We start from the raw sequence: 27792 nt of genomic DNA, 5'->3' as shown, positions 1-27792 counted from the left end.
GAATCAACTGTTAGCCAAACACCACTAAAATTCAGAACATCTGAAAGATCAAAGCAAGAAAAAAAGGGAGAATTTAGTATCAAACACTATAAATCCATAAAAATTATTCTACAGTCTTTCAACATAGCTTAGAAATGCCAGGCATTTCCCTGAAAGGCATGTCCTGAGCAGACAAGAGAAATGAAATATTTCTGGTTTTACCAACAAGGGCCCCAAACTTTCTTGGTTCTGGTGAAACAAGAACTTCATTCTGTCAGAGAATGCACCTAAGCAAACGTAGCTGAGTGAGTGGCTGGTGTTTTGGGCACGTAAGGCAACTGGAGGAAAGGAGTATGACAGAGCAGAGATAAACAGCTTCCAATTTGCTAAAGGGAGAAGAGGGGAGGTAAAAAAGAGTTACCACTGAAGCCCAGCACTTGTGCTTCACAAATTGAAAACCTCAACTCGTATCTGCTCTCTCATCCAGCTTTCTTTTGTGTAGGAAATATGACATCTTGATACTTTTGACATATGCATTTCTTTCTGCAGGGAAAAAAAGAGCTTTCTTCACAGTCTATCAGTTGACAACCTGTCAAGATGACTAACGTTCACATCACTGCCACATCACTATTGTTGTCCTGTTTAAGCACTGAACGCATTTGTCAGAAGTTTTCTGTCAAATTAAAATACGGAAAAGAAAATAGCAGAAATCATTGTGAGTGAGGATTCCCAGCTAGAGAAAGAAAAATAAAAATAAACCATGAGTTAATTATAAAATCATCCCTCCTTTAATTATTAACATTGATAAGTGTAATACCTGAAATAAAGAAAAAGTTACTCCTAAACCTGATGTGTCAGGATGATAAATTGCCAGGAGGAAGACACTTCCATATGTTAGAATTTTGTATAGTTAGTTGAATCTCTTGACTAAAATGTGTAACAAAGAAAACCAGAACTAAAACCACAGCCTTCCTCAAGCACAGCACTTAACGAAAATAGCCTAGTACACTATTTGGATCACAAATTTTCTCCTGGGATGAGCTAACACTAGCACAAGTAGACTGGGGACAGAAGGGAACACATGAAAGTATCACCTTTCCACCACGGATGCACACAAGGTGACTCCAAATACACTTACACAATTTCAGTTGGAAAAAAAATTCAAAGGTTGTCATCTGTGGCTGATGGTTCCTTCTTCTACCATAAATTACTGCCCTTGGAGCAGGAACAGCAGAAGAGGTGTTGAATCTGCACCTCAGCTGTAGTTCGGAGTATTAACATGAACTAACATTGATTTCCTTTTTTTTCTGCCAGGCTGTGAGCACCTGAGGAACAGGCCCAGCGACCATTCTGCTACCCCTGCTATGGAGGCAATCATCTCCAGCAGACAGCAGGGTGGACACAGCTGGGGCTGGCAGCCTCTCAAATCCTCTCAGCATGAGTCTGCTGATCATCTACTACATGTCTTTTCACATTAATTCCAGGTATTTGTTCTCCAGAAGCCCAAGCCAGTAATCTCACAGATAAGTAGTGCTTACAGAGAACTGCCTTCTCCAGATCATGGAAAACGCAGCACATTAAAGGCACAAAGCTAATAAAATAATTAGACTCTATTACCCCAGCAAGAAAAGCTGAGATCTCTAGCTTAATGCTTATCCAGAAAACAACTGTCAATAAGCCAAGAAATCCATAAAAGGGTGTGTAACCTGGCTTCAGTCAAGCAAATATTGTTTTCAAGGAAATCCATACCTGTACTATAATCCATATACTGTGCTATAAAGCTGTGTAGCTACAAATTCAGGAAGTCATCCCACAGCAACAGTGACCTCTTACCAAGTTTGCGCCTTGAAACCCATCAAATTATCTGGAGAGAGTTAGAATGGGAAGAAGTTGACCCCTCTCTCCTAAAGAAAGTGAAAAAGCAATCAGCCCCCCTTCCTCCACTGGAGTCTGGGAAGATGAGCTTCTTTCCTCCTTTTCATTAGCTTCAGAGACTAAAAAAAACCTCATGGAGGTAAACAGAAAGGAGTTCACCAGAAAGTACCACTAAAACAGAATGGAGTTTGGCAGAAAGTACCACTACAGAGAAGCAGATACTGAAGAACTCAAAGGGTTTTCTTCTGTTGCTCCACTCAGCAGCATAAAAACTACAGCAGCTGAAAAAGTAGAAATTGCCTAATCAAAAAAGTGCATCAATTGTCTTTTCTTCAGCTTTTGGGTGATCTTCAATGTCCCCCCATCTTCTCCTCTTTGAGATCAGTTCTTTTACTCGTCGCCTAGATGTCGCATCAGAAGCCCTGTCAGGTCCCTCCAGCCTCCCAAAACTCCACAAAGAACAGCCATGAAATAGCATGTTTGAGCACACACATTCCTCTCAGATCTATGCATCAGCCTGTCACCAAAGATTTTCCAGTGCTCTGCCCCACCAGACAGGAATGATACAGTGGCATATGATGCCACCTACATCTTATGCTCAGGCTGCCAATCCTCTCCATCCCTGTGGTTCAAGGATTCACAGGCACTTAGGTTCTTAGCAGTAACGGCAAAACTGTTTCAAAACCTGAGATAAGCTGCATGAAAAGCTTCACAAACAATTCCATGAACTCACTGTAGAAAACACAGATGACAGCAATGAGGAGAGTTCTATAAAACAGTTCTGAAGTAAGTTTAACATCAACCGTACTTGAACAAAACAGTTTAGAAAGTGTATCATCTCCCCTTTGCCACCCCATTCCCATTGAACATTTCATCCTCAGGTAAGAAAAGTGGTAGGGAAACCAAGCACTAAAAAATTTTCTTGAAACCTGGTCAGGCAGCCACCTGGGACCAGGGACTGGCAGCTTCAGCTCTTCCCAGCACCTGGTATAACCCCCAGTTAAGGAAACTTCAGTGTCCTGGGCTGAACTCAAAATGAACCACGCAAAGCACACTGAGCTTGATGTAACATCCCAAGGATGCTGCTTATGTGGCATCTCTGAATGTCTCACAAACCATGAAAAAGACGTAAGTTTTCAAAAGGAAAAATAACAATTTCAAGCCACACATGTTGACTTTAACCCATATATATTATATTCAATCAATATATATATTGAATATATTCTATATATATATATTTTCAATCAATAGCAGTATAAGCAAAGTGGGTTATCATGGATACTGCACTTAACTGAGTTGTAACATTTTATGGACAACCTTTTGAAGCAGAAATGCACATGGGAAACCCTATTTTAGTCCTGAATCTGAGACACAGCACCAAGCAGGCTTCTATGAAGAAAGTTAACACCACCCAAGCCAGACATAGTACAGGAGCTTATCTGGTGAGATGACCCATGTGGCATCTAGGCCAGAGACCTCCCATACAAGCACAAGCCATGGCAAACCACGCTGGGGGAAGGTCCTCCAAAGATACCAGAGTAGACACACTGGCCAACCCAAGAACTCGGGAGAAAAGTTCAAGAAGCCCCTTCCTTCACCAAGTGCCTAAAGCACACAACCTGCATGTGGGAGGGGAACTCTGGTCCAGAGCCATAGGACAGTCCCACCTGGCCCACCTCAACAGCAGCAGGACCTCACCCAGGTACCAGTGGGACCCAGCACAGGAGTGCTCCCCTCCTCCTTCCTGCCCCTGCAGCACAGGTCACGCCCAAGAGCAGGAAGCACAGCTACCATGCTGCTGGTTCCTACCTGGCCTGTCATCCTTCTCTTCTGCCCACCACCATCACCTCATTGTTCATTTTGTTTACTATTTTCAGCTCAGAAACATCAATTATACTGAGATCAGTTGCCCAAAGTGTTCTCGGTAATTACAGTGATGTTTCTGATGCAATTTTACAAAGGTTAATGGGACTTTGCTTCTCAAAAACCTTTGCAGAAAGCATACACATCAAAAAACCAGTCTATCCTCCCCAAAAAAACATCCTAGTGATTAAGCTTCCCCCCACAAATCAAGTATCCACATATTGGTCAAAAAAGCAAACGCACAGAACAACCACCCGTAGTAATGCACGCTTGCCATGCTGCATTAATACTTCACCTCTGCCTAGAAGGATTATCTCAGTCTGAATAATTCAGACTGATCCTCTTTTACACCTGCTCCCAAGGACAGTACTAGTCTGCCATGGTGCTTAGAAAGGATCATGCCATGAAAGGTTCTTATGAATCATCCCCATTTCCTGATTTGGTGGTGTTAGGTCACCTTAAAAATGTTTGTTTTCTATCATGTTCTCCAGGCCACTGGGGCAAAACAACAGAGAAGTATGAGTACACTTGTTAAAAACTGGTCAAAGGGCTTTACCTTTCCTAAGGACTCTTAGGAGACCACACTTTTTCCTCCAAGAGCAAACCTCTAATCACCACCAGCAAAGCACCTTGTGTCACTTTGCCTTTTTTTGGCCTGCTCTCCCCTGCCTTAGGCTTTAAACTCTGGAAGCAGAAACCATGAAATACCCCTTCAAATGCCTTGGCACCAGACACAGAAGGCTGATGGTGCTCCTTCGCCAGAAAGGGATATAACCAAGTGTACCAAGGTACGTTTTCAGAAAACTCTCCCTCTTCGACTTATGTATGGCCAAGATGTGAGAAAGGTAGTGGGTAGAAGCAAACACTTGACAGAGAGCAGTAAAGCCCAAGCAGGGACCAAAACTCTGCAGAAGTTCTCTCAGATCCCACTCTGAACTTGGAGGCTCTCTCACCAGAAAGCCAGCATAGAACAACAACGCTGGGACTTCTCTTGAAGCCTATTACCTCATTCACACAGATTCACTTCCCACCTCGCCTGCACCATGCACGTTTGCAGCGCTCAAGCTCAGCTTTCTGTAGCGAAGCAAAAGCCATGTTAAGAAAACTGAGTCCGGTCCCATGGCATGCGCCATTAGCCATGCCCAAGTTTACTGCCCTTCAAAGCTCCTCACGAAATGACTCCCTCAGCACCGGAACTGGAGTCAGGGTTTTCCTCCCACACACCAGGCTAATCCTTGTCTCTCAAAGTCAGCTGTCACCCTTTATTTGGCTTCTGGGTACTGCAAAAATCACCCTTAGTGAAATTCCACCAACTCCAAACACAGGCCACACTCCACAGAAGGTTCAGAACCTTTCACCATCCTCAGGCAACACACAAAATCCTGCTACTGCTCTGGCAAGCAGAAGCAGTGGAAAAAGAGCAGGGGGAAGATGCTCTTGAAAGCAGAACCTCTGGGGACAGGGAGAAATGGCAGCATCAGATCCTACGAGAAATAGAGCCTACAGGACTCCCCTTGCTTCTAACCCACCTTAAAAACACCTCTGGGTTTTTTCATTGGGTACCTTGGTTTTTTCCAATTCCAGTCTAAGCAGCTACAGATTTGGAGGACTAATCCATTGGGAAGACGATACTCTACCCATTATCTCCTTCTATCGCTGAAAAGCATAGGCTGCTCTCCCAACAGCAGAAGCAGTGTGAACACACAGGCTTTCTCTGAAGGTTGCACTGTTATACCCACCCATTACCAACCAAAACCAAGCATGACTGGCAATCATATAGTTTCATCACCGAAAAACAAAGCGACACATAAGTGGCAGGTAGATTTGCCTTTTGCTTTCAAAAAACACAAGAGGGGAGTTTTAAAATTCTTGCTTTGAACATAACAGTGACACAACTACCAGGTTTTTTTAAAAGTGAAATTACAAATATTAGAGAACTAGACAAACACAAGTCAAAACAAAGTAAGAATTAACAGGCTGTGCAAACGGTGCTTCCTTCAACGGGGGATCTGCCTGCACCAGGGATCTGGCTTTGCTCTACAGGACTTGTTGCATCCATGCAGATGAGCGAGAGGCCTCCTCCTCCTCCAACTGCCTGACAAGTGGCTGGCCGTCCTTGCCAATCTGCCCATGCTCCACCAGGACACACGGGGAACCAGTCAACGGACCTGCTGGGGCCGAGAGTTCAGTGGCAGCAGCCTCGCTCCTCTTCCACTCACACTCCTTACGCCAGTCCCTGATGGGAAGCAGGCACCAGACTTGCTTGGGGCAGCTGTTCCTCTGCCCTTCCCTGCACAGCAAGGCTACCAAGGCTACGCAGGTGCTGTGCCAGCAATGCCACGGGACACATGGAAGGTGTGGAAGTACTCTTCCAGCTCCTGGCATGAGGGGCCCAGAGAACTGCTTCTCTCACCTTCTCCCACCTCCATGGGTGCTCCAGGAGTGCAGCGACTGCCAGCTCAGGCCCCTGTGACACACCAGCCCCATGATGATGTGCCAGGGAGCAAGGGCTCCCAGAAAATGCTGCAAGCAGCCTACAGGCTTTCACATGCAAAAGAACACGGTGACACCAGCCACCAGCATGGTCTCAGGCCCTGGGCACAGGACAACAAGGTCACCAGCCAGACCCTTCTCCATGGTCTCTACTTGCAGACCCCTCTGCGTCCATGGCCCCTGAACAGGCTCCAAAGAGCTCACATCTCCCACCATAACCCCCCATGCGCCTTCTGAACACCTGGGCCGTTAAAACCACGTCTGGCCAGAGAAGGAAGGTCCCACAGACAACATCTACCCAAAAGCGCCATGGAAACAGAGGCACAAAGCTCTATACTCAAGGCCTCTGGTGCAGGGCAAGGATAAGGCTTGAACTCACCTTTACAAACCACAGAATCCACCTGGAAAAACACACAGAACTACCCACAGGCCCAACTGGCCCAAAAGCTAGCCCTTCGTCACCAGGCAAGAGACAAGGGAAGGACCTGGCAGGTGGCATCCCTCCTCCTCTGTGCCACACACAAGTGATCCCTGCCCCAGTGCCACTGACTAAGGGAGCCTAACGCACGAGTGCACAGAACAAATCTGATGAGAGACTTGGGAAAGCAGCATTCCCTTCCGTAAGATGTCACGCCGAGTTTTATCACACAACTTTCCCTACACTGCCATCCTCCATCAAATCCCTGACATGTGTGGTTCCAGCTATAAGCCATTGGAAAAGCCCTTGCAAGGGACTGGGGGATCACAACAACCAGCCTGGCTACCCCAGCATGACAAGGGACTCTTCTGCAGGCTCTGCTGGGGAACTGCCAAAGCGTTGCTCCCCAACAGCTCAACAGTCACACAACCTGCCTCTCCCCATCCCCTTCCTGAAACAGCTACAGGCAAGGAGACAGGAACACCAAAATCCTTACCCCCTGTTTCCTTCCCCTGCTCGAGCATTACAGCAGGGTTTTGTGTAAATCTGCCTTGATTAACAAGAAGCTTGGCTGCAGAACTGAATTAGCAAAATCAAATAATTAAAGACAAGGATAGCCAATGCTAATTTAACACGTATGCAGCGACTTCCTAATAAATGTAATTATAGTATTTCTGCAGTGTATTTGGGGTCTTTCTTTCTACTCCTAATTAGCCACTGGCAAGCAGGAAGAGGAGTGCAGACACAGTCAATGCTGAGAGATCACAGCGCGGTTCCTCCACGAAGCTGCTTTCATCTGACTCAGTGTCCCATTAGCAGAAAGGAGACATTTACGTTGTTGATCTGCCAGTTACTTCTGATTTATTAACAGCATCAGTAATGATCTACCAAATACAGAGAAAGTACTGACCTCCTCCTCTTTGCAGACTTTTGCAAAAGAAATACTACGTACAAAGAACAGAAGAAGTGGTAGTACATTTATTCCACTGCTTTCTGCTGATTTTTCTGTAACAGTGCTTAAATATAGTCCGGGCACCTAATTATACATGACTATTACTGGGTATAACTAGCTACGATCCTGACTTCTACAGCAGATTTTTTTAGAGGCTGTCATTATCCCATTTAAATGTTTATTGTTAGAGAAGTAATTCCTACATTCATCTTGTACGTCAGGTGCTGTCTTTTGAGTTACTTCGCCTTTTATCTTTAAATAATGTTTTTACTGAAGTTAAAGAAGTTCGTCTTGCTATCCTACAACCACGTCTAACACATACAACACTTCTGCACACCTAAATCATAAGAGAAAAGAGTCTAATCAGAAGGAGATAAAATAATGGGGAGCAGAGTCAGATAGCTATAACAATGGCACCTGACCATTTTGGAGGAGCTCTTTCACCTATTTAGACACCAAATTGAAGAAGAAGCATACCCAAATGATCCGTTTTGTATGGCAGGCATGAAAACACAGGATGTCCTCACTTTCAGGATTGCCTGCATAACATTACTGAAGATTCAACTTCTGCAAAGTCCACCAAAAAAAAATCATGGACTTCAAACAAGCCTCAAACACCTTAACAGAGGGATTGAATGCAGTATGCTGCCCTTTACATGAACTTTTATATGAAGATTTCACTGAAAAAGTCAGCATTCCAGAAAAAAGCTCAAGTCAAAACCACCAGAAGAGGACTGTCTCCCCCACCACAGTCACTGACTCTTAGTTTGAGTAAGTCACTAAGCACCCCTGCTTGACTCTATTCCATCTGTCAGGATGTCTCCTGGCATGGAGATGGATCAGTTCATTAAAAAAATCCTCCAAATATTAATTTATAGTTAAAGACAGGCATGCTTTGAGCTATTCTTTGTCAGAAATGCTCTCAGTTTTGTAGATGACAACTCCAAAGGAGGATAAGCATAAATGAGCCTAGGAGCATCAATGGAAACATAGGAAAGATACCAAAGATCTTCGATACCAGTTATCAACATAATTATCATCAGCTGTCTAGGACTACCACTTTGGGTATACTGGCAAGACTCCACGAAACTGCAGTTTAACCTCTTCCTAAATCAGCTCCACGCCAATACCTTGATCTCCCTTGGTTAATTAAACAGTGATACAAAAGACCTTATTTTTCTTATCTCCTACTAGCTGCTCGGGATTAACATTGGGGTATTATTCTGTGGTGCAATTTCTTACATTGGGTTTAACAATCAAAGTTATATATCCAGTAATTCTACAGAGTTACTACAAGAACAACATAGAAATAGCACAAATAAGCTAAATTCAGATAACCTAGAACTGTAAAATATGATGTTAAAGTATTTCAAATTCTTTCTGTAGTAAGCCATTACCTAGTGAAATGCTATTACAGGTCATTCCTGATGAGGAAATCCCTTGGAGAACATTTTCCTTTCAATTCCAAGGAATACAAAACCAGCACGTAAGAACTGTGAGTCAAGACAAAAGGTTGTTTATGCCAGTATCATGCCTCAAACAGTAGGCAACAGAGATGGACAGGGAGAGGTAGATGAGGAAGGCAGGAGTGCATTACCGTGTTCCTCAGGACCCTCACAGCCCCCAGTGATTCTCAGGTCAGTGACCTTCCAAGCCAGAGACCTGCGTATCGGCAGCTCCCACTGGATCTCTGTTCTACTCACCTGTTCATGCCCTCCTTGCACTCATGTAAGCTTCTACAACCTACAACCGTCTGTGACCATGAACCCCACAGCTTTTACCGTACATTGTGTGGTTCGGGTTGATTTGTTTGGTTTTGGTGTTTTTTGTTGTTGTTTTTGTTTTGTTTTTGTTTGTTTTGGGTGTGTATGGGTTTTGATGGTTTTGTTGGCAATTACTGCCTATACACTGTATTCACGCCACCCACTTTACAAGTCTTCGTCACACCTGAAGCATCCTTTTCCATGTTAAGAAGTCCTAGCCAACCAGTTAAACATCCCCTGTACAGAAACCATCCCTATAGCGCCTCTGCTGACCTTCCTTCAACCTTTTCTAGTCTATAGTATTAAAGATGAGCATGTGCCATTGAATCATTCTATGGCAAAATACTGATTTCCACCACTTCCCTTATAACTTCTAACACCTGACTTCCTCTCTTGACTACACTGAACAAAGGAACTATTATGGAACCATTACAGCTCCAAAACCAGGTAATATCAACTTGTTCTGTGAACACAACGTTTGTAAATCAGCTAAACCCAGTGGCAGCATTTCTAATGCAACCAGGTTTTGGGCACATGCATGCCTTTCCACAAAGCTATCTCCTCTTCCCTGCTTTTAAAATCTTCTCATTGCAGAGCTCTAACATGACTAGACAAAAGTATATACCCTCACACGCAGCCAGGAACAATGATCAAGATTTTACATGTACTGTTGTACAACAGAACATATTAACAGGCCTAGGAGAGGGTATAACAGAGCCCTCACAGATAACATTTAAAACACAACCATAGTATGAAATTGGACAGCTTTGTATTAAGGAAATTCAGCCCAGAGCTTTTTGGTTTGAACACCTCTTTATCAAGAATATGTAACACAGGAAAAGATCCCTAAAAAGGAAAGCTCAATATTGAATGTTTTCATTTTCCAAGAATAAATTCATAAAAGACCACTGCATCAATGGAAATAATTACCACCCACCTGAGGAATGTCCTTGGAACTGAAGACCAATCAACCAACACATTTCTCAGTTGCCTCCTTACTCTTAAAATCTTGTACAGCTGTTCTGAATTCAAACCATTCTTTTCCGCTATTTCCAGCTTTATTGAATTTCACCCAAGACAGAATTGATTCACAGAAGTTATCCTGCATGTGGCTTTAAGCACGTCTGTAACATGTTGTGTATTGTCCCCTCCTTTCATTGTACAAAGAGACCTTCTTTCACAGACTGAATCACTTTTTATAGGTCAAATTGAGCACCTTCTTATACAGAAACCAGCTAAAAGCCAATAGAACAACTCCCATGAAGAGCTCTTACCTTGTGACAGAAAGGACACTATGGTTCAAATACTAGATTCGATAAGCATCCTCTTGTAGTTTTGGTGGGGTTTTTTTTGTTGTTGGTTGGGATTTTTTTCCCCTTCATATTTTCTTACCAAATTAAGATTTTCTGCCCAGTAGTCACCTCACCATCCTAGATACCAATAACGCACTTTATCTACATCCTCAACTGTCTTCTAAAGTACTTCTGGTCACCTCAGAAAACTTTATTTTCTGGAACACTTTGATTTCTGCGTTCCAAACTTGGCATACCACCTGCCGCTTTGACCACCTTTATCACATTTGTTTTCACTTTGTTTTCTCCCACTGAGAGGAACACAGAATGACCTTTGTAGAGGTCTAGCATGAACATTATTTATTCTATGTCTAGCATGAACATATTATTTATTCAACTTCTCAAAACATTTTTGTGGAAGTCATGCGAAGAGAACAACTCAGCTGATCCTGCAATTCATGATAAAGTATATTCTGAGCATATGAATACTTGTACTTAGCAACACAAACACTAAGATGAATGCTTATTTTTACAACAGCCACATAATATCATATATTATGCTGTATGTGTATTACAGCATATGTGCTATAATACATTTGATGCTGGCTACCAAAATGCAATGGACATACAGATCTTTTTGCAGTATTTTGAAAGACCACTAAAAGTGACAGAGAAAGGTATAACTGAACACACCTGAGTTTGAACACTAGAACAAAGTTTGGCTGGGGTTTTAGACCTTCCTCAAATTTGGACCCTCTTTTGATTCCTCCCATCCTGAAAGAAGTCGCCTTGCTTATTTGTTACTTCATTTCATGCAGGTAATGACAGTATCAAAGGAAAACAGCTGTTCGCTTACACAAAAGCATCAAGACATCTCAGTACTTGGACCCTGGGCACTGTGGTTTTCTCCTTTATTTTCCTTGGGATGGTTTCTGCATTACTCGGAGGGGGAAGGTGGGGGAGACCTTACTTTCTCTCATTTGTTTCAATTCTCCATTTCCATTTGCACTTGTTCTTCTGATGCAGAAGATTGCTGCATATCATTATGGCTGAGAACACAAACACAACCTCCTCTAGAAAAAAAAAATAATTGTAAAAGATATTCTTAAAGTTCACACCTCTTCCTGTCAGTCTTCTCTCTTCTATTACTACATACACTGTGGAAACTATCTATTTAGTTAACACTTAACATTGAATCAAAGCAGAAACTACTGTGCACCATCTACAGATATGCCCTTTGAAAAAGTGGAATTCAAACTGAACCATAAATAATTCGAGGACTATTTTCCAAGACAGAACAATCCTAGATGTTAAATTTAGTGATAAATAATTAAATATCATATGTCAGTATGAAATACCAAATCGAGACAGCATCTTACAGGCATCTGCCAGATTACTTTAAATATCTCATCATAGAGAGGGTCAACACAATTGACAAGATACAGTTACCTGCTACTGAACTTCAGCACACAGAAATAAGACTCATTTTCATCCAACAGTCATCAGCTACTTTGCTGTGCTTCAGCCTCTCAGAGGATGTGGTAGCTCTGTTCTCCAGAGGCTGCATCCAAACCTCACTCAAACCCATGTGCAACTCCATGAGTGACTGAAGCATCACTTCCACAGATTTCCGTTATTCATTAGGATAACAGCAGAGGAATCACCTTGTTATGCCGTTCACATAAGAAACTAATACAAAAAGCTTCTGTGTTTCCTAACTAACATAACAGTGGGAACTTAGTGAAGTTATAACCATCCTCCCTGAACAGAGGCAACCTTGATTCCGCTGCATGCAATCACTTTATACCCAGTGGAAGAGGGACAAATGGTAACACATTCCCTACTGCTGCTTCCAGGATCTACCAGCAACAGTCCCAAGCTTTCCAAGACCTAAATCCAGTCTGGGAAGATCACTTGGTAACTTATGAAGTATGCCAGCACAGCCAGAGTGCAGAAACTTGTCTGTTAACAGGACAAATGTACATTTTCAATGCTATATATACACGCTATTTTTGTTATCTGCCAAAGCAATCACTCTGGTCAGACTGCTAGCCCTATAAATTTACAACATCCAATGTCTCTATTTTCTCACTTAATAAATAACACTGTCAAAGCACTACTTGAGAGACTATTGTTGTAGATCAGGTAAAACCAGCAAACTGCATTTTGGAAGAATTCCAGCCTCACAAAACTACCCAGAGTGTGGTTGTTACTGTTCATGTACGTACCTCCCCTAGCACCTTATCTTTGCTGCAGGCTGCTAGTCAGTATCACGCTGTCAAGGCAGAAGGAAGGAGTAATTATTACAACAGCAGTTTGCAGGGAAGCAGATCTATTTCCTACACATGCCTACTATCACACACTAGTATTTTCCAAATTCAGTTGCTTTGTTCTAAGTAGAAACATTGGCAGCAGCTTTCTGAGTGAGCATTTGGCAACTTCGCACTGGAAGCCGTAATTCTCACTTACCTCCTAGACCACAAACCCACTCACTTTTAGAAGCTGACAACCAACACTTTCACCCGTCTTGTGGCCAAGATTAAAAAAAAACCAAAACAAAAAACCAACCACTGTTTCACACTGCATCTCTCAACTGGGTGTCCAACTTGACATGCCTATGTAAGATGACTAATCTACAGAAGGAGGTACTTCTTAAAAAAACAAGCCCTTTAAAAATTCCACTTTGGGTTGCCTTCCACTCTTCAGGCTAAAGCAACGTGGTACTTAATGTTATGTCCAACAAATTGAATGTCTTTGCCAGTGCCTAGACATTTCAGTTAATTAGGAAGCATTCCCTTTAGCATTTCCATTATTATTAATACAGGCTTCTAAGATAACAAATATAGCTGTTTAGCCAAAAATAAAAATCAAGAGTTTCTGCCCACTCACATATATCCAGTGAAACCACCTCTTACTGCAAAAGCAGTCCCCTCTCTTTAAACAAACCACATTCATACCAGGAAAAAAAACGTTCCCTCTAACAGCTTATCACTTCGCTGTGAAACCAAAGGGGCAAGAAACCAGTCCAAGGCTGGCCTGTAGGCACCGCATGTAGCTTGCAGATCTGAAGACCATCAATCCCCTTGACAGCACACCAGCCTTTTGTGCTGCAGGCATCTTGTACGTACAAGGGAAGGTATCGTTCCTTGACCGCCCTCAGTAAAGCACAAGATTTTAATTTGGTCCACAACAGAACAATTGAAAACAAGAAAAAAATGGCTCTCTGGGGAAATTCTCTCTTTTAACCAAGAATGACCAAGGAGAGGGGAAAAAAAAGAGGAATTTTAGCAGCATTCATGGCATACTAACTTCAGTCAGAAAGAACTCAAAACAACTGCCCTAAGACGAGCAGCACCCTACTGCTTAAGACAGAGAGCAACTACTGCAAAGCTACCATTTGGTCTAATAAATAGAGGCTTACCCTACCATTAACATGTTCCCTGCTGAAAACATGTCATCCCTTTCCATTTGTAACGAGCATCACTAGTCCAATTTCTCCTCCAAAGAGGAGACCTGCACAGCTATGAACCCCTACAGATCTGGAAGGCTTGCATATGGGTGTATGACAGTGAAGTGGCCCAAGAAATATGACGTTGGACTAAATATTTAAGAGACTTCCTAGCTTTTTGCCTCCAACATGACTCTGGTTTGACACTTCAGCTCTGTTTCTTCTGCCTTCCCTCCCTCACTGGGTCTGTCTCCCACCCGCCACATCACCCTCAACCAGCCACTCTCTGCAGACTAAAAAATAATTACCAAATACAGTTTATAAAACCAGAAACAACCACAACCTTTATCTGTTGAGAAATCACTACCTCTCTCTCATGACAGTGAAAAGGTCTCAAGTAGGAACATGTGAGTTGGGAAAGAAAGGCCTTATTTAGAAAATTCCTCAGCAAAAGCACAGGAAGGCATTGTCTTGTTCTGCTTTTCCCCCACCATTGGGCTTACGAACACCCTCCCCTGTTATTTTGGTTACATAGCTTACTACCTTTTGATGTTGCCACTAGAGTTTTGAAGTAAAGAGTATAAATCCTAATATTCTTCCATTCAATCATCAAAGCACTGAAGCATAGATCTTACGTTTGAAGAGACACAAAAAGGCTTCAGATACAGACACAGAAACTCTGATTCCCCACCCTGCCCTTTTGTTTTCTGTAATTTTAAAAAATGCCCTCAACCTCAGGTTTAAGAGACAGTGACAAACAAGTACAAGGTAAGCATTACATTTTTAATTGCCACATTTTTCACAGCATTTTGCTGAATAAAAAACATTTGTGGTTCCTTCTAATCTTTCTTGCCAGGAAAGTAGAACGAGGAAGGACATGCCTATGCTTGATTTCCCCCTTTTGCCTCATTCAGAACAATACAGGATGAAAGATTTCAGTCTGGCGTTCTCTTCATCTCTGGGAGGTACATAGGTACATAGAATAATTCAGGTTCGAAAAGACCTCAGAATTCAAGTTCTGACCCAAAAAACCCACAGACAGTGCTGTGTTTATGGTTTTTGTTAATAAAGCAAAATTCATGTTATTTACAGGCATTGTTTTTGTTCAGATGTGGAACAAAGCCATTCAATCACTTAACGCTGCAATATATGAAATGTTAGTCTTCCATTTTCCTTGCTATCTCATTTGTTCAATTTTTCTGCCAAACCAACAAGCTCAGGACTGAAGAGGACAGTCCGTGCTGGACAGACCCATGCTCTCCCTGGTGCACTCCACCGTGGTTATGCTATTCCACGCTGACGAGGTGTCGCTTACGGAGGGAGCTCTCATTCACCCTTTTGACTCTAAGATATCAGTAGAGTTGTCAACCACAGGAGAGCTTTCCCTCTGAGGCAACGGCTTATTATTTCCCAATACCAGATGGGGAACACAAGTGCAAAGAGTGCCAGCAACTTGCCCAAAATCACTAAAAAATCCACAGAAGAGCAGACACTAACTCCAGATCTCTGAAGTTCAGCATTAATGGTTGGTATATCCCTCCTCAGTGTGTGCATGCAGGGTTACAGACTTCAACTGTGTTCCAGTTTAGGAAGTGACTCATTCCTCCCCCTCCTTCTGTAGTGCCAGAAACATCCAGTAAAAAGAACTATGAACAATAAAACCTCAGGCTGACTAAGGACTCAAAGTCTCAAGCAAGCATCAGATGGATGACAGTCTTCTATATCCTGGCAACATGTAAAAATTTTCATGACAATACAATATCACTAGCTGAAGGTGGTGCTCCCAGCCATGCTACAGTAGGATATAAGGCACACTGCCTCTCGTGCAGAGGATTGCACAGCTTCCAGAAGTGGTACACCAGCCTTCTCTGAGTGCAACATTTACATCATTAGTACCACCTACAAAAGCCAAATCATAAAGCCTCAGAGCAGAACATTAGTGAGTGTCATGGCATGATGCCAAGCAAGTCCAAACATTTTCATCTCTTTATGTTGGAGAGACCTACAAATATTACTTTAGAAATAAATGCAAACCAGCAAAACTTTAAAAGTAGCAAAGAGCATACTTTGGATCTTATATTTTGCCTCTTTTTTTACTTTTTCATGTTAGGCTCACAATGACTTTCCCCCCTTTGGCTTCTAAGAGCAACTAGGCACACTCAAACACAGAACAAGTACTAAAGGCATAATTCTTCCATAAAAAATAGTTTTATCTTGTCATACAATCAATGCATCAAATTAAATATATACACACGTGTGTATATATCTACATAAACAAATTAGCCTGACATTGTTGAAGAGAAGAAAGTAAACAATTTCACAACAATTATTCTGATCCTGCAACATTTTTAAAGCACCTGCATCCCCGACGCATCTCATGTACACCTTTACACCTTTGTTTCTTTACCTGAAAGGAACAGAAGTCGCTTATGAAACACAATCCCATATGAATCTGATGAGTCAGACTACAGAACACAGCATAATGTAACCTGTGCTTGTAATATCAAAGAGGATGAAATTAGTTCCCCTTTATTCATGTAAAACATGGCCTAGTAACAAATCACATGATGCTTTGACTAGAGTTTAGTCACCCTTGTTATGAAAACCATAGGTCATCCATTCAGATCTTCATTATTTAGGCAGAATTAAGCTTTTTCATTAAGACCAGAAAGAAAGTATTTAAGCATTCCTATGAAGTCTATAAAAAGCTAGATCATAATTATTTAGGAAGCCACTGGGCTTAGAAGAGCTTTATCTCCAAGCGATGAGCTTGCTGCTTTGTTTCTGAAAAGATGAGCTCAGGCAATAACTAAGCAGAAGTGACCCTTATGAGGCAATAAATTCACCTCCTCAGGACTGATTACTTAAACACCCCATGTACTACTATGGAGCACTGAGTTTTACCGAAGTTTAAAATCCACCTCTCAAGGTCCTTTAAGGCAGCTAAGTAAACTCCTTATTGAAAATATAACACTGCTAGACATTCAAGAACTCCTGTATGTGTTCTCAAAAAAAGCAGAGGAATAAGTTTCTGGTGCAATCTTTCACGGCTCTTAGCAGAATACTATAAATCCATTTCAAAACACTTCCCTTACCTTGATGATGTTTCAGCATCTCAAGGCAATTCACTCAAACTCTTCACAGAGCAAAGACAACTCAAGATTCACTGGCATTTTAATCCATCTCTCAAGTTCCTGCTGAACACATACAGCCCTGTGAGACAGGGCCAAGAACTCCCAATTCACTTCTTTTTATCCAAGCTCGGCAGTTAGACATGCAAACAGAGATTGGAGCTAAAACTGTCTATATTACTTCCAGATATAGATAATCAGAAGTAACACATCTTCCACATCCTTTGATCAAGGGAAACACCACTGAAGCGTTCAAAGGCTAATTGCTGTCAGTCTTCCTACAATAGGCCCTACACGCTGCAGCCTCAACTGACTGGTAAAGTGATAGCAACACCTAATGCAAATTTCCCGAAACTGAGAGTCCAGGCATGGAGGCAGACCCTGGCAACTACTGAATATAGGGACTCTCCCCTCTGGGTTGTGGCTTACAAAAAGCTAGGTCGCTATTGAGCCATGAAGATTTTCATCACACCAACACCACCACTAAAACCAGGGGCAACCTCAGCTCAACTCACCAAGCACATTGAGACACAGAAAGTCCAAAGATGTAATTTCTCATGAGAGAAACCAGACAGAGTACAATAGGATTAGGTGCCCTCAAATGCACTTCTGAGCATCCAGCACACCATTGTACCTCGGAACACCCAGGAATGCTTTGAAATTGGTCCTAACGTGAAGGGCTATTTATTGATTGCCTGCCACGTGCTATGCTTTCTGACAGATCCAGCTGTAAGAAAGAAAATTATGCAAAGAATATTTTGAAACATGAGATACAACCTAACTACCAGCATCAATAGCCATTTCCTCATTCTGCAGCAGCAGGAAGGACATGGCCCCAAAAGGAATCGCTTTCCATGTCACAACACCCTATCTGCCTGCAAAACAATACAGTCACCTCAAAGGGAGTTGAGACCCCTAATGAAATATGTTTAAGGAACCCCCAGAGAAGGAAGATAAAGAATATTGTTTTCAGGGTTTAACTTCTGCATAGTACTAGCACACAGTCAGTACCACAGACCAGACAAACTGAAATGACAAGAACTTCAGTTTTAAAGCCTTGTTTCTAAAATGGGATTGCAGAAAACCCTATAAATCCTTATAAGTAGTATTCATGCCTTAAACAGAATTCAGAGGAAAAAATTATTTCAGACTGTTGCTGCATCTGATTAACTTCAGTCAACAGAACTCCTGTTGAAGTGTGCCCAGGTTACCACAGCTCCTCTGCGGGAGCAGTACGATGCTGTATCTGGTGTTTCTGTATCCTGATTGTATTTTATTTCCTGCATCAAGAAAAGTAATCAATACATTCTGTGGGATCACACACACAAAAAAGCACAACCTTGATTCTCTGACATTCACCCTGTTTAGCCCAAGGAGCTGCAAACAGACCAAAAGCAGCTTGTTTCACTTTCTTTTGAATACCGACTGTAGCTTCACCATTCAGTAGGCTCCTGAGGCCACAAACTGATTTTTGTACAGACTTTCTCCTTACACCTTATCATATACTTCATGATAATACTTTCAATGTCAGTGAGCTGCCACCCTGATCCTACTTGGCCCATTTACAGGGATAAGTAGATGCAACAATCATTAACTATTTTTTGCAGTTATACTAACCATAATTGCAGGGGTTTGTTTTTCCAAAGAAGTAGCTGGGACATAAGACACAATGTATTTCAACTGCTGAAAAGTTTGCATCCTCTGAGCTTTTTCTATTGATCAGCATCCTCAACACAGATGATGAAAGGGGAGACTAACACGCTTCATCCTTCAGGAAATTCAATTTTTCATTTCTTTGAAAAGAATTCAGCCAAATACACAGTTAAATCCTTAGAAGATCCATCCTGAACAGTAAAGGTAAGATGTATTTTAATCCCTAAGACAGACCTCCCATCCATCTTAAAGCTCAAAACAGAACCCAGACTTCAAAATGGATTTGTGACTAGTAACCTATCACAGATTTAGGGAGTATATTGCTAGAACAACAAAACCAAACAGTTGAGGTATCAACTAAAAACAGTATTACATATGTAAGAGATGGGCATTTTAAAATACCCTGATTATTCCTATTTTCAGGCTTACAGATTCATAATTCAGCCCTGAGGGACTCCAATTTTGAAAAAATTGGATATCCCGCAACTTCCGCTAGCATCGGAAAATTAATAGCAGCACGCCCCGTTTTAAAAACTAAACGGCCTATTTAGTTGGGGCAACAATGTTCTGAAGGACAGCTGGGGTTTTTTTTGTTGGGGCAGGGTTTTGGTGGTTTTTTTTTTTTTGTTTTCTTGTTAAAAAATATCTTGCCTCCTACTTCAGCATCTCCAGTTTGACTCATAATTTTAACTCATATACTCTTGAGCAGGACATGAAAATCCCAGAAAGCTTCACCTACATTAAAAAGAAAGAATATAGTAATAACCCAACTGCTCAAAAAACACGTGAAAGCTGTAATGAAAGAAAGACCATATTATATTATGGATCTGGGATGATGTCTGTCAAGCTTCTGACAGAAGCTAACCTTCATAGCCAGATTACAAATCCCCTGAAAACACTGGTGTGTAATGGAAAGCCTGTCAGGCCATTAGTGACAACAGTATGAACAAGGTTCTAATAAACAACAAAAATGGAATTTCAAATGAACCATCATAAAGAAAAAAAAATAAAAAGGTATTTATCCTTGGGGGCTGCAGCCCTAGAGTTTACCCCAGATTGCCATTCTCCGTGACTTGATCCTACACAGATATTCCTAAATATCCTATGCTTGACTGCAGAAGTCGCAGGATGGGATCCTAGGGCACATCTCAATACTCCTTCCAACACCAATTATTTTCTCTTCAGCCTTAATATTAAAGAACATTATTTTCCTCTGTCTGTAATCCTACATAATGCTGCCCCAACATCACAAGGTCTCCCAGTCCCCGCGCAAAATTCACATTTGTCCCCCTCTCAGTACCCCCCACCTAAGCACAGAAACACACCACACTACGTTAAAAATTGGTGTTACACCTGGTTTTAAAATTACCCACTCCAGCCCCAACACAAGCATCCAAAATTACCCTCCATCGGACTTGCCCGAGTCTGATGTCCTTGGAGTACAGAGAGTACTCCTCACGAGTACTATTTGCTGAGGCCCGGCCCGGCCCATCCCAGACCAGCATCACAAGCTCCTCTCCCACCCTCTAGCAGGGCCAGACCTGCTTCTTACCCCTGAGCCTTCCTGAGATAGAAAGCAAGACAGATCCCTTGTAGGGCCTAGCGAGCACATCCCTCACCCCATCGGTCCTGCACACAGGGCTGCTGGACAAGCAGAGACACCTTCCCATGCCATGACCAAACCCACTGGGTCTCAGACCTGGCTCCAGCTGTGGTTCCTCCTATACCACCCTATCCAAGCACTCACCTACACATCAGATGTTTACATACATGCTTGATTTCAGAAATTTCTCTCAGACAGTTTTCTATGCCAGGAAAACAAAAAAAAAAAAGCAGCTTTAAAATGATCTTCCACTTCTACCTCTTCAAACAAACAACAGCAGCAAAGAACTCCTCATTATACCACTTTCACACTGGAATTCCTTTGCTATTTGTTCATCTTTCTCCAACACAAAGCTGAGGTTCAATACCCAGGGTGAGCTGGTTAAATCACTTTGACTTCAAAGTACCTGCTTTAACTCTGATTTAAATAATCTGTTCTGATCTTGCTCTGCATTTGTACTTTCTAGAACTTTTCCTGGAAAGAAACACAGATTCTTCACAGCTGGAATGTTGTAGGGTATTTAATTTTATTTTTTAACTGATTAAGAAGCTACTCTGTAAATATTTTTTTTGATTTTACTATTTATTAGTTACTTACATTAGCATCTTTTTTCTCTTCAGTATTTGAAGAGAAATATTAGCTGCAAAATGTTTTATAAATAACAAAATAACTTGTACAAGTATTAAGGTAGAAGTAATAAAACTATTTTAAACTCAAATTGAAACCTTCTAAATGTATTGAATGAACATCAATTTATCAACATATCTGGATATTTAACACATTACAGGGGACATTACATGTAGTTAGTGAATTTGGTTGTATACGTCCCTCAAGTTTTTGTTAGGACAGAAGCGATATTAATACCTTCTTGTTATTCACAGATCAAAAGAAAGCAAAGCTTCCCAGCTTGTGTAGTTTCTCACCTTTGGCTGGACAACTCACTGAACTAACTCCAGGAAGAACCATGAATGAACAACATGTTTTGTTTCTGTACAAAAGCTACTCCTGCCAAACCAGTTTCGTACTGCAGCAAATTCTCAGCAGACACTTCCACCTACTCAGTGGCTACACTTTCTTCAAAGTTTCAGAAGCAAATATGTCCTTCTTGAATATTATAATTTAATTAAGTTATTACACTATGGATACAGTTAAGGCCTGAATCCGGTACTTTCAAACCCAAATTATTAATTCTTTTTAATTCTTCATTTTAACTTCTTTTGGTGGAAGAAATTTTTGGAAAGCATTCTTCCTTACACCCACATTTTCCCACTTGGGTCTTTATAGTTCCATCATATTTTCGCAACAGTCTCATGCACAAGCACTTACTGTATGCCACCTCACCTTTCCTTCTCTCAGGAAGGCCTATTTATTTCCAGGATTTACTCATCAGCATAATTTGGCACATGAATCATCCTGCTGTCTTTACTCACATGACAAGCCCTGAGGTGCACTGCTGCGCAAACAAATCCAAGCAATCCTCAGACTTTGAGGATGAATATTCCTCCTCCTGCTGTCCCTATGCCAAGTACACCCACCTCTGCCCTCCTCTCATCAACAGTCGGTCAAATATGAGAACGCCTCCTCTACCACCAGGAAACCAAACAGAAGAAACACTTCACTACTGATATGACTACTGGGCCTTCTGCAGGGTCCAACCTCTCCACCAGCACCTGTGGCCACCACCATTACAGACCTTCAGTGCCCGGTGGCAGCAATTTTCAACTGCTCATTAACTCCTGATTCTGTGCAGCCCACAGGGCAGCCACCTGCTTCTCTGGATCCTTACAACTTCTCCACCATTAACCTGGCTACATGTCTCCAGTACCCATCAGCCATGGCTCAAGACATTATTCAGATCTACCTTTTTTTTTTTTCTTACTCATTGTAAGTTCCAGTATGCACAAAGTCCCACCTCCTCCTAAGCACACTGTACTACACTAAAGGCAGGGCAGTTTGTCATTGGAGGACAGAAGGACACAGAGAAATTAAGCACCTGACAACATTACACAGCAGTTTCAGGCACAACGAAAAATAAAACCCTCTCAGTTCAGGGCTTTGGTCAGAAAGGTAACTTCAGAGCCTTACGTGCAGCCTGCATGGGGAGACATACAGCAAGCCTATCATTCCTCCAGGAGAACTATTTTGCCAGAGAAATGTTATAACAAACAGCATTTCAGAGCAAGCTTTGCACACAATGCTAGTGTAATACTCTGCACAACTGGACAGAATCATAGAATCATTTAGGTTGGAAAAGACCTTTCAGATCATCAAGTCCACTGCAAACCTAACACTGCCAAGGCCACCACTAAAACATGCCCCTAAGCGCCATATCTACACATCATCTAAATACCTCCAGGGATGGTGACTCAACCACTTCCTTAGGCAGCCTGTTCCAATGCTTGACAACCCTTTCCATGAAGAAATTTTTCCCAATATCCAATCTTTACCTCTCCTGGTGCAATATGAGGCACCAGGATACTGTCTTATCACTTGTTACTTGGGAGAAGAGACCCCCATCAGCCTCCTCTTCTCCAGGCTAAAACAACCCCTGCTCCATCAACCTCTCCTCATAAGATTTGTTCTCCAGACCCTTCACCAGCTTCCTTGCCCTTCTTTAGACACAGTCCAGCACCTCAATGTCCTTCTTGCAGTGAGGGGCCCAAAACTGAACACAGTATTCAAGGCGCAGCCTCACCAGTGCCAAGCACAGGGGCACGATCACTTCCCTACTCCTGCTGGCCACACTATTTGTGACACAAGCCAGGATGCTGTTGGCCTTCTTGGCCACCTGGGCACACTGCTGGCTTATGTTCAGCCAGCTGTCAACCAGCACCTCCTGGTCCTTCTTTGCCAGGCAGCTTTCCAGCCACTCTTCCCCAAGCCTGTAGTGTTGCATGGGGTTGTTGTGGCCCGGCACTTGGCCTTGTTAAACCTCACACAATTGACCTCAGCCCATCAATCCAGCCTGTCCAGGTCCCTCTGCAGAGCCTTCCTACCCTCAAGCAGTTACATGCTCCCGCACAACTTGGTGTTGTCTACAAACTTACTCAGGGGGCACTTGATTCCCTCATGCAGATCACTGACAAAGATATGGATATTGATAAACGTAAGGGTAACACATCCAGCCGAGACTTCTTCTCAGACAGCCACCATCCTTCTCCTTAAGCAGCTTGGTAAGGAATCACACATGAATCATTATTTTGAAGCCCAATGTCAAAATCTCTATATTTTCTACATTACACAAACAGGACAATACAGAAAATCCCATGCAAGGGATATTCCTGAAAGTAAACCAATTCCCTTCACCAAAAACCATTGTCAGCAAAAATAGCTGTTTCCTCCTTAGGCTGGGGAGTAGGGGCTCACTTAGAGGAAATACACGAAAGGAGAGAGGCCACCCAAATTACAGCTCAGTGAGTCCCACTTCATTTTTGAGGGGTTAACAGCAGCACTATGGGAAAACCCAGAATTTAACACAAAGTCTTTCCCAGCTATTTCAAAAGAACTCAGAAAAACTCACAACAGGTTTAACCTACTGACACAGCTGAAAAGGATTTGGCCATTACAAAAAGAAACACCACTAATATAAAACCAGCTGCGGGTATGGTCACAGGTGACGTGCCACAGGTTGGATCATTGGGACTGTTTGGAATAACAGCCCCCAGGCACAAAGAGCAGACAAAACCTCTGTGTTAGCCACCTGAACCTACACGGGACCATGACTACTTTCCTGAGTAGTGAACATAAAAGCCTTTACATCTGCTGTGCCGCTAGTGCCCAGCATACCTGGATTATAGCTATTCCAATTATGTTGCGTACCCTGCAACAGCATTTGCTAGCACAGTCCAGACATGCATAAATTTAAGCCATAGGATTACACCTGATAACCTTCTGTTCATTTACAATTTCGACTGAGCACCACTCCAGAAGCTCAGTGTTTTCCCTATGAAAAGTCTTTAAACTATTTACTCCCCTACTAATAAACCACAGATCAGGGAAAAAAGCACTCATTCACTGGGGGTGACAAGCTCCAAAGATGATCAGGGGACTGGAACATCTCTCTTACATGGAAACACCGAGAGACCTGGGTTTGTTCAGCCTGGAGAAGAGGAGGGATCTCATCAATGCTTATAAATATCTGAAGGGTGGGTGTCAAGAGAATAGGGCCAGACTCTTTTCAGTGGTGCCCAATGACAGGACAAGGGGCCATGGGCACAAGTTGGAACACAGGAAGTTCCACCTCAATATGAGAAAAAACGTCTTTACTGTGAGGGTGACAGAGCAGTGGCACAGGCTGCCCAGAGAGGTTGTGGGGTCTCCTTCCCTGGAGGCATTCAAAACCCACCTGGACACAGTGCTGTGCCCCCTGCTCTAGGTGTCCCTGCTCAAGCAGTGGGTTGGATGAGGTGATCTCCAGAGGTCCCTTCCAACCCCTACCATTCTGTGACAATGTTATATATCAGGTAACACGCAGCACACAATGAAATTAAGATCTTAGAAAATCCTTCAATATACAGAAGTGGAGATTTATAGCACAGAGAAATTCTCTGTCTCCTAGGCCTTAGGGAAGCTTCTCAGTATCTTCCTCCCAAACTTTAAGTAATAATATGCATAGATTTTAAAAAAATTGGTCAGATGCTGTGATAATTTAGATGTCCCTATGGCAACCCAAGTTTGCAATCTCTAATCCTGAGAAAGGTCCCGCTTTGTGACTGCAGTGCTTGGGGATTAGCGAGGGGAATGCCAGCAGGAACTGATTCAGCAGCTGTGCCCAGAAACAGCCCCCATAAAACAGATTCTCCCTGGATGAAAGTTGCCATGCTGTCCCACAGCCACCACAGCTGAAGGTCCATCACACCTACAGCTGCCCTGGGCAGAGAGGTCTATAGCACTTCTCCACCCACAGGACACTGCACTCATGGGAAAGGCGTAACAGTTTAGCAAACTGCAGTGTACTCAGCTAAAAGTTCAGCTCCGTTCCCTGGATATAAAAACCGAGGCACTCCTGTGGTGACGTATAACCAATTTCCATGCAGATATAGACATACACAGACAAACCTCCACAGCCAGGATCAGCCCCTCAGTGCAATGAGCTAAGCAGTTCTCCTAAGGTTTTCCTTTCAAGCCTTCATCTGGTAGAAGAGAGGTGCAATACTGTCCTATTACTTGCGTGATTATCCCAAAGTTACACAGCAGGACTTCTCATGATGCACTGTTGTGGATAGGTGTTCAAACACAAGTGCAGAGGAGCATTTCTATGTTCTTACCAGCCAACACAGTTTTTCTCTCTCCCAACTTCAGTAAAAGAAAGCTATGATGATATTTCTATTCCTATGAGTCTTCATGTCCATTCCAACATGATATGGCCAAACATGAGCTAGCAATAGCTTTTCAATGAATGCAGTCTCACAGGCATTTAGATTTTGTGAGGTTTTTTTCTGTTTTGTTTACAGCTTCTTTGCCACAACATTTTATTTGGCCCTGTAATGTTTTTACATTATGGGCATCCAATTCCATTTTAAAAAAAAGCATAAAGAAACAAGAAAGACTCATCATTTCTCTTTGTTTGCACAAGCTTTCATTATATGCAAGGCAAAAATAACGAAGAGAGAGCCCATTCCTCCCTGTGGAGACCACAGCAAGCACTGGCAGACAAACTGATGCACAAAGGTCAGACCAAGAACCAGAGAGATTTTCAATGCCAATCCACATCACAAAGCCAGTAAAACTCAAATAAAAACTCATTCTGAGTTTATAAGGAAGACTCAGAAATGGAGACTTTCAGGACCTTGTAAATGAACTGAAGAACATAAGCCATTAATACAGGCCACACAGAAGACACAAGAGGAGTATTGCACATAAGCTGATAATTTAAAGCCCTGACCCTGCAAAGACTTCTGGGCATTCATCCCCTTAGAGCACAGGTCCAGTCTGAGATATACAAAAGTTCTGAATAAGGTAGAAAACATTCCTCACATCAAGAAGTTCTGCCTATAATCTCTACTGTTGCACATAAAAATGAATTATTTCTATTCATTAGCCTAGCCAGAAGAGTTCCCTCATGCGAAGGATTTTGGTTAAGGGAGCTGTCATACCACTCCCTCGCCTAAAGTCAACTGAATTTCAACTTCAAACTTTTGGCTTTGCCAAAAGCTAAATAAAAGATGTGTTGCATAAAATTTGCATTGATCAAGACGTAAATAAACAAGATAGCCAGAAAGCTGAAGAAAACATTCACGATTTAAAAAATGAGCTGACCAGCGAGAGCCACAACGTTATGTGCTTACTAGACCATGGCAAGCAGTGTGAAGTCATTTACTCAGAGAAGGGAGGTGTCTGACTCAGAAGAGGGAAAAAAAAAATCTACAGGGATCATTTGAGAGCTATACGATCGCATGCATTGGCAAAAGTAACAAAATATGTGTTCTGTTTGTATTCCAAAACACACGATAGGTAGTTTATACTATATAAAAATATCGGCTTGCGTGCGCGATGCCTTCTGACCATTTTTCTCCAAGGGCATTCCAGACAATGGAGCAGACCGCTGCTCTCCCCGGTTCTCAGGGACTTCGGACGGGAAAAGGGCCCTTCCCCGTGACAGCAGCACACAACAGGTCCCCAGGCCACCGCCACCGGCCGCACAGGTCGAACCGGGAGACGGACTCAGCCCGCCGCCGCAGAGGGTTCCCGCTCCCGTTCCCGCCGAGGGCCGCCCGGCCCCGGGGCGCCGCGCCCGTCCCTCCGCCCCCCCTCCCGCCCAGCCCGGCGCGAGGCCCCGGCCTCCGACTCACCGAGGCCGCTGATCTCCTGGCGGAGGCCGGCGCGGCTCCGCTCCTCCGCTATCGCCCGCAGCATCTGCTGCAGGGACCGGTCCAGCTCCCCGTTGGCCTCCTCGTCCCTCGGCCCGGCGCGGCCGCCGCTCCTGGCAGAGGCCATGCTGCTGCCGCCGCTGCCGCCGGCGATGATCTCATGTCAGGCCGCCCCGCGGAGGCGGCCGCGGCTCCCGGCGCTGCTGCCGCCGCCGCCGCCCCCGCCGCCCGCACGGCTCTCCCGGCAGCGGCGGGCGGAGCCGAAAGGGGGGCCGCCCGGTGGCAACAGCAAGCAGACCCTCCCGCCCCGCTCCCCTCCGGCCTTGCGGCGAGGGGCGCGACCCTCCCCGGCTCCCTCTCAAAGTTTCACCGGCAGCCAACCCCCACCACCACCAGGACGCCACGATCGTTTCCACAGGCGCTGCCCGGCCGCGCTCCGCCGCTTCCTGCTACAGCCGCCACGGGGCGGGGCCGCCGGTCATGGCCACACCCCCGGGGCGGGGAGAGGGCGGT

The 27792-nt window shown here is 43.3% G+C and overlaps 1 protein-coding gene across 3 annotated transcripts in view; it reads right to left on the bottom strand.

Annotated features, from left to right (window-relative positions):
- The window catches only part of KIAA0930 (KIAA0930 ortholog), a 77239-nt gene extending 49710 nt beyond the window's left edge, over nucleotides 1-27529 (bottom strand). For all 3 annotated transcript variants that reach the window (XM_075112598.1, XM_075112618.1, XM_075112608.1), the window contains exon 1: nucleotides 27262-27529. In XM_075112598.1, the coding sequence (XP_074968699.1) occupies nucleotides 27262-27406 (145 nt within the window). In that variant the 5' untranslated portion in view covers nucleotides 27407-27529. The remainder of the gene's footprint in view (nucleotides 1-27261) is intronic.
- Between the last annotated feature and the right edge of the window lie 263 nt (nucleotides 27530-27792).

Source organism: Phalacrocorax aristotelis, chromosome 1 (assembly GCF_949628215.1).
Source record: "Phalacrocorax aristotelis chromosome 1, bGulAri2.1, whole genome shotgun sequence".
Lineage (NCBI taxonomy): Eukaryota > Metazoa > Chordata > Aves > Suliformes > Phalacrocoracidae > Phalacrocorax > Phalacrocorax aristotelis.
Note: the sequence above shows the minus strand (reverse complement) of the source record. Positions and strands in the feature narration are given on the sequence as shown.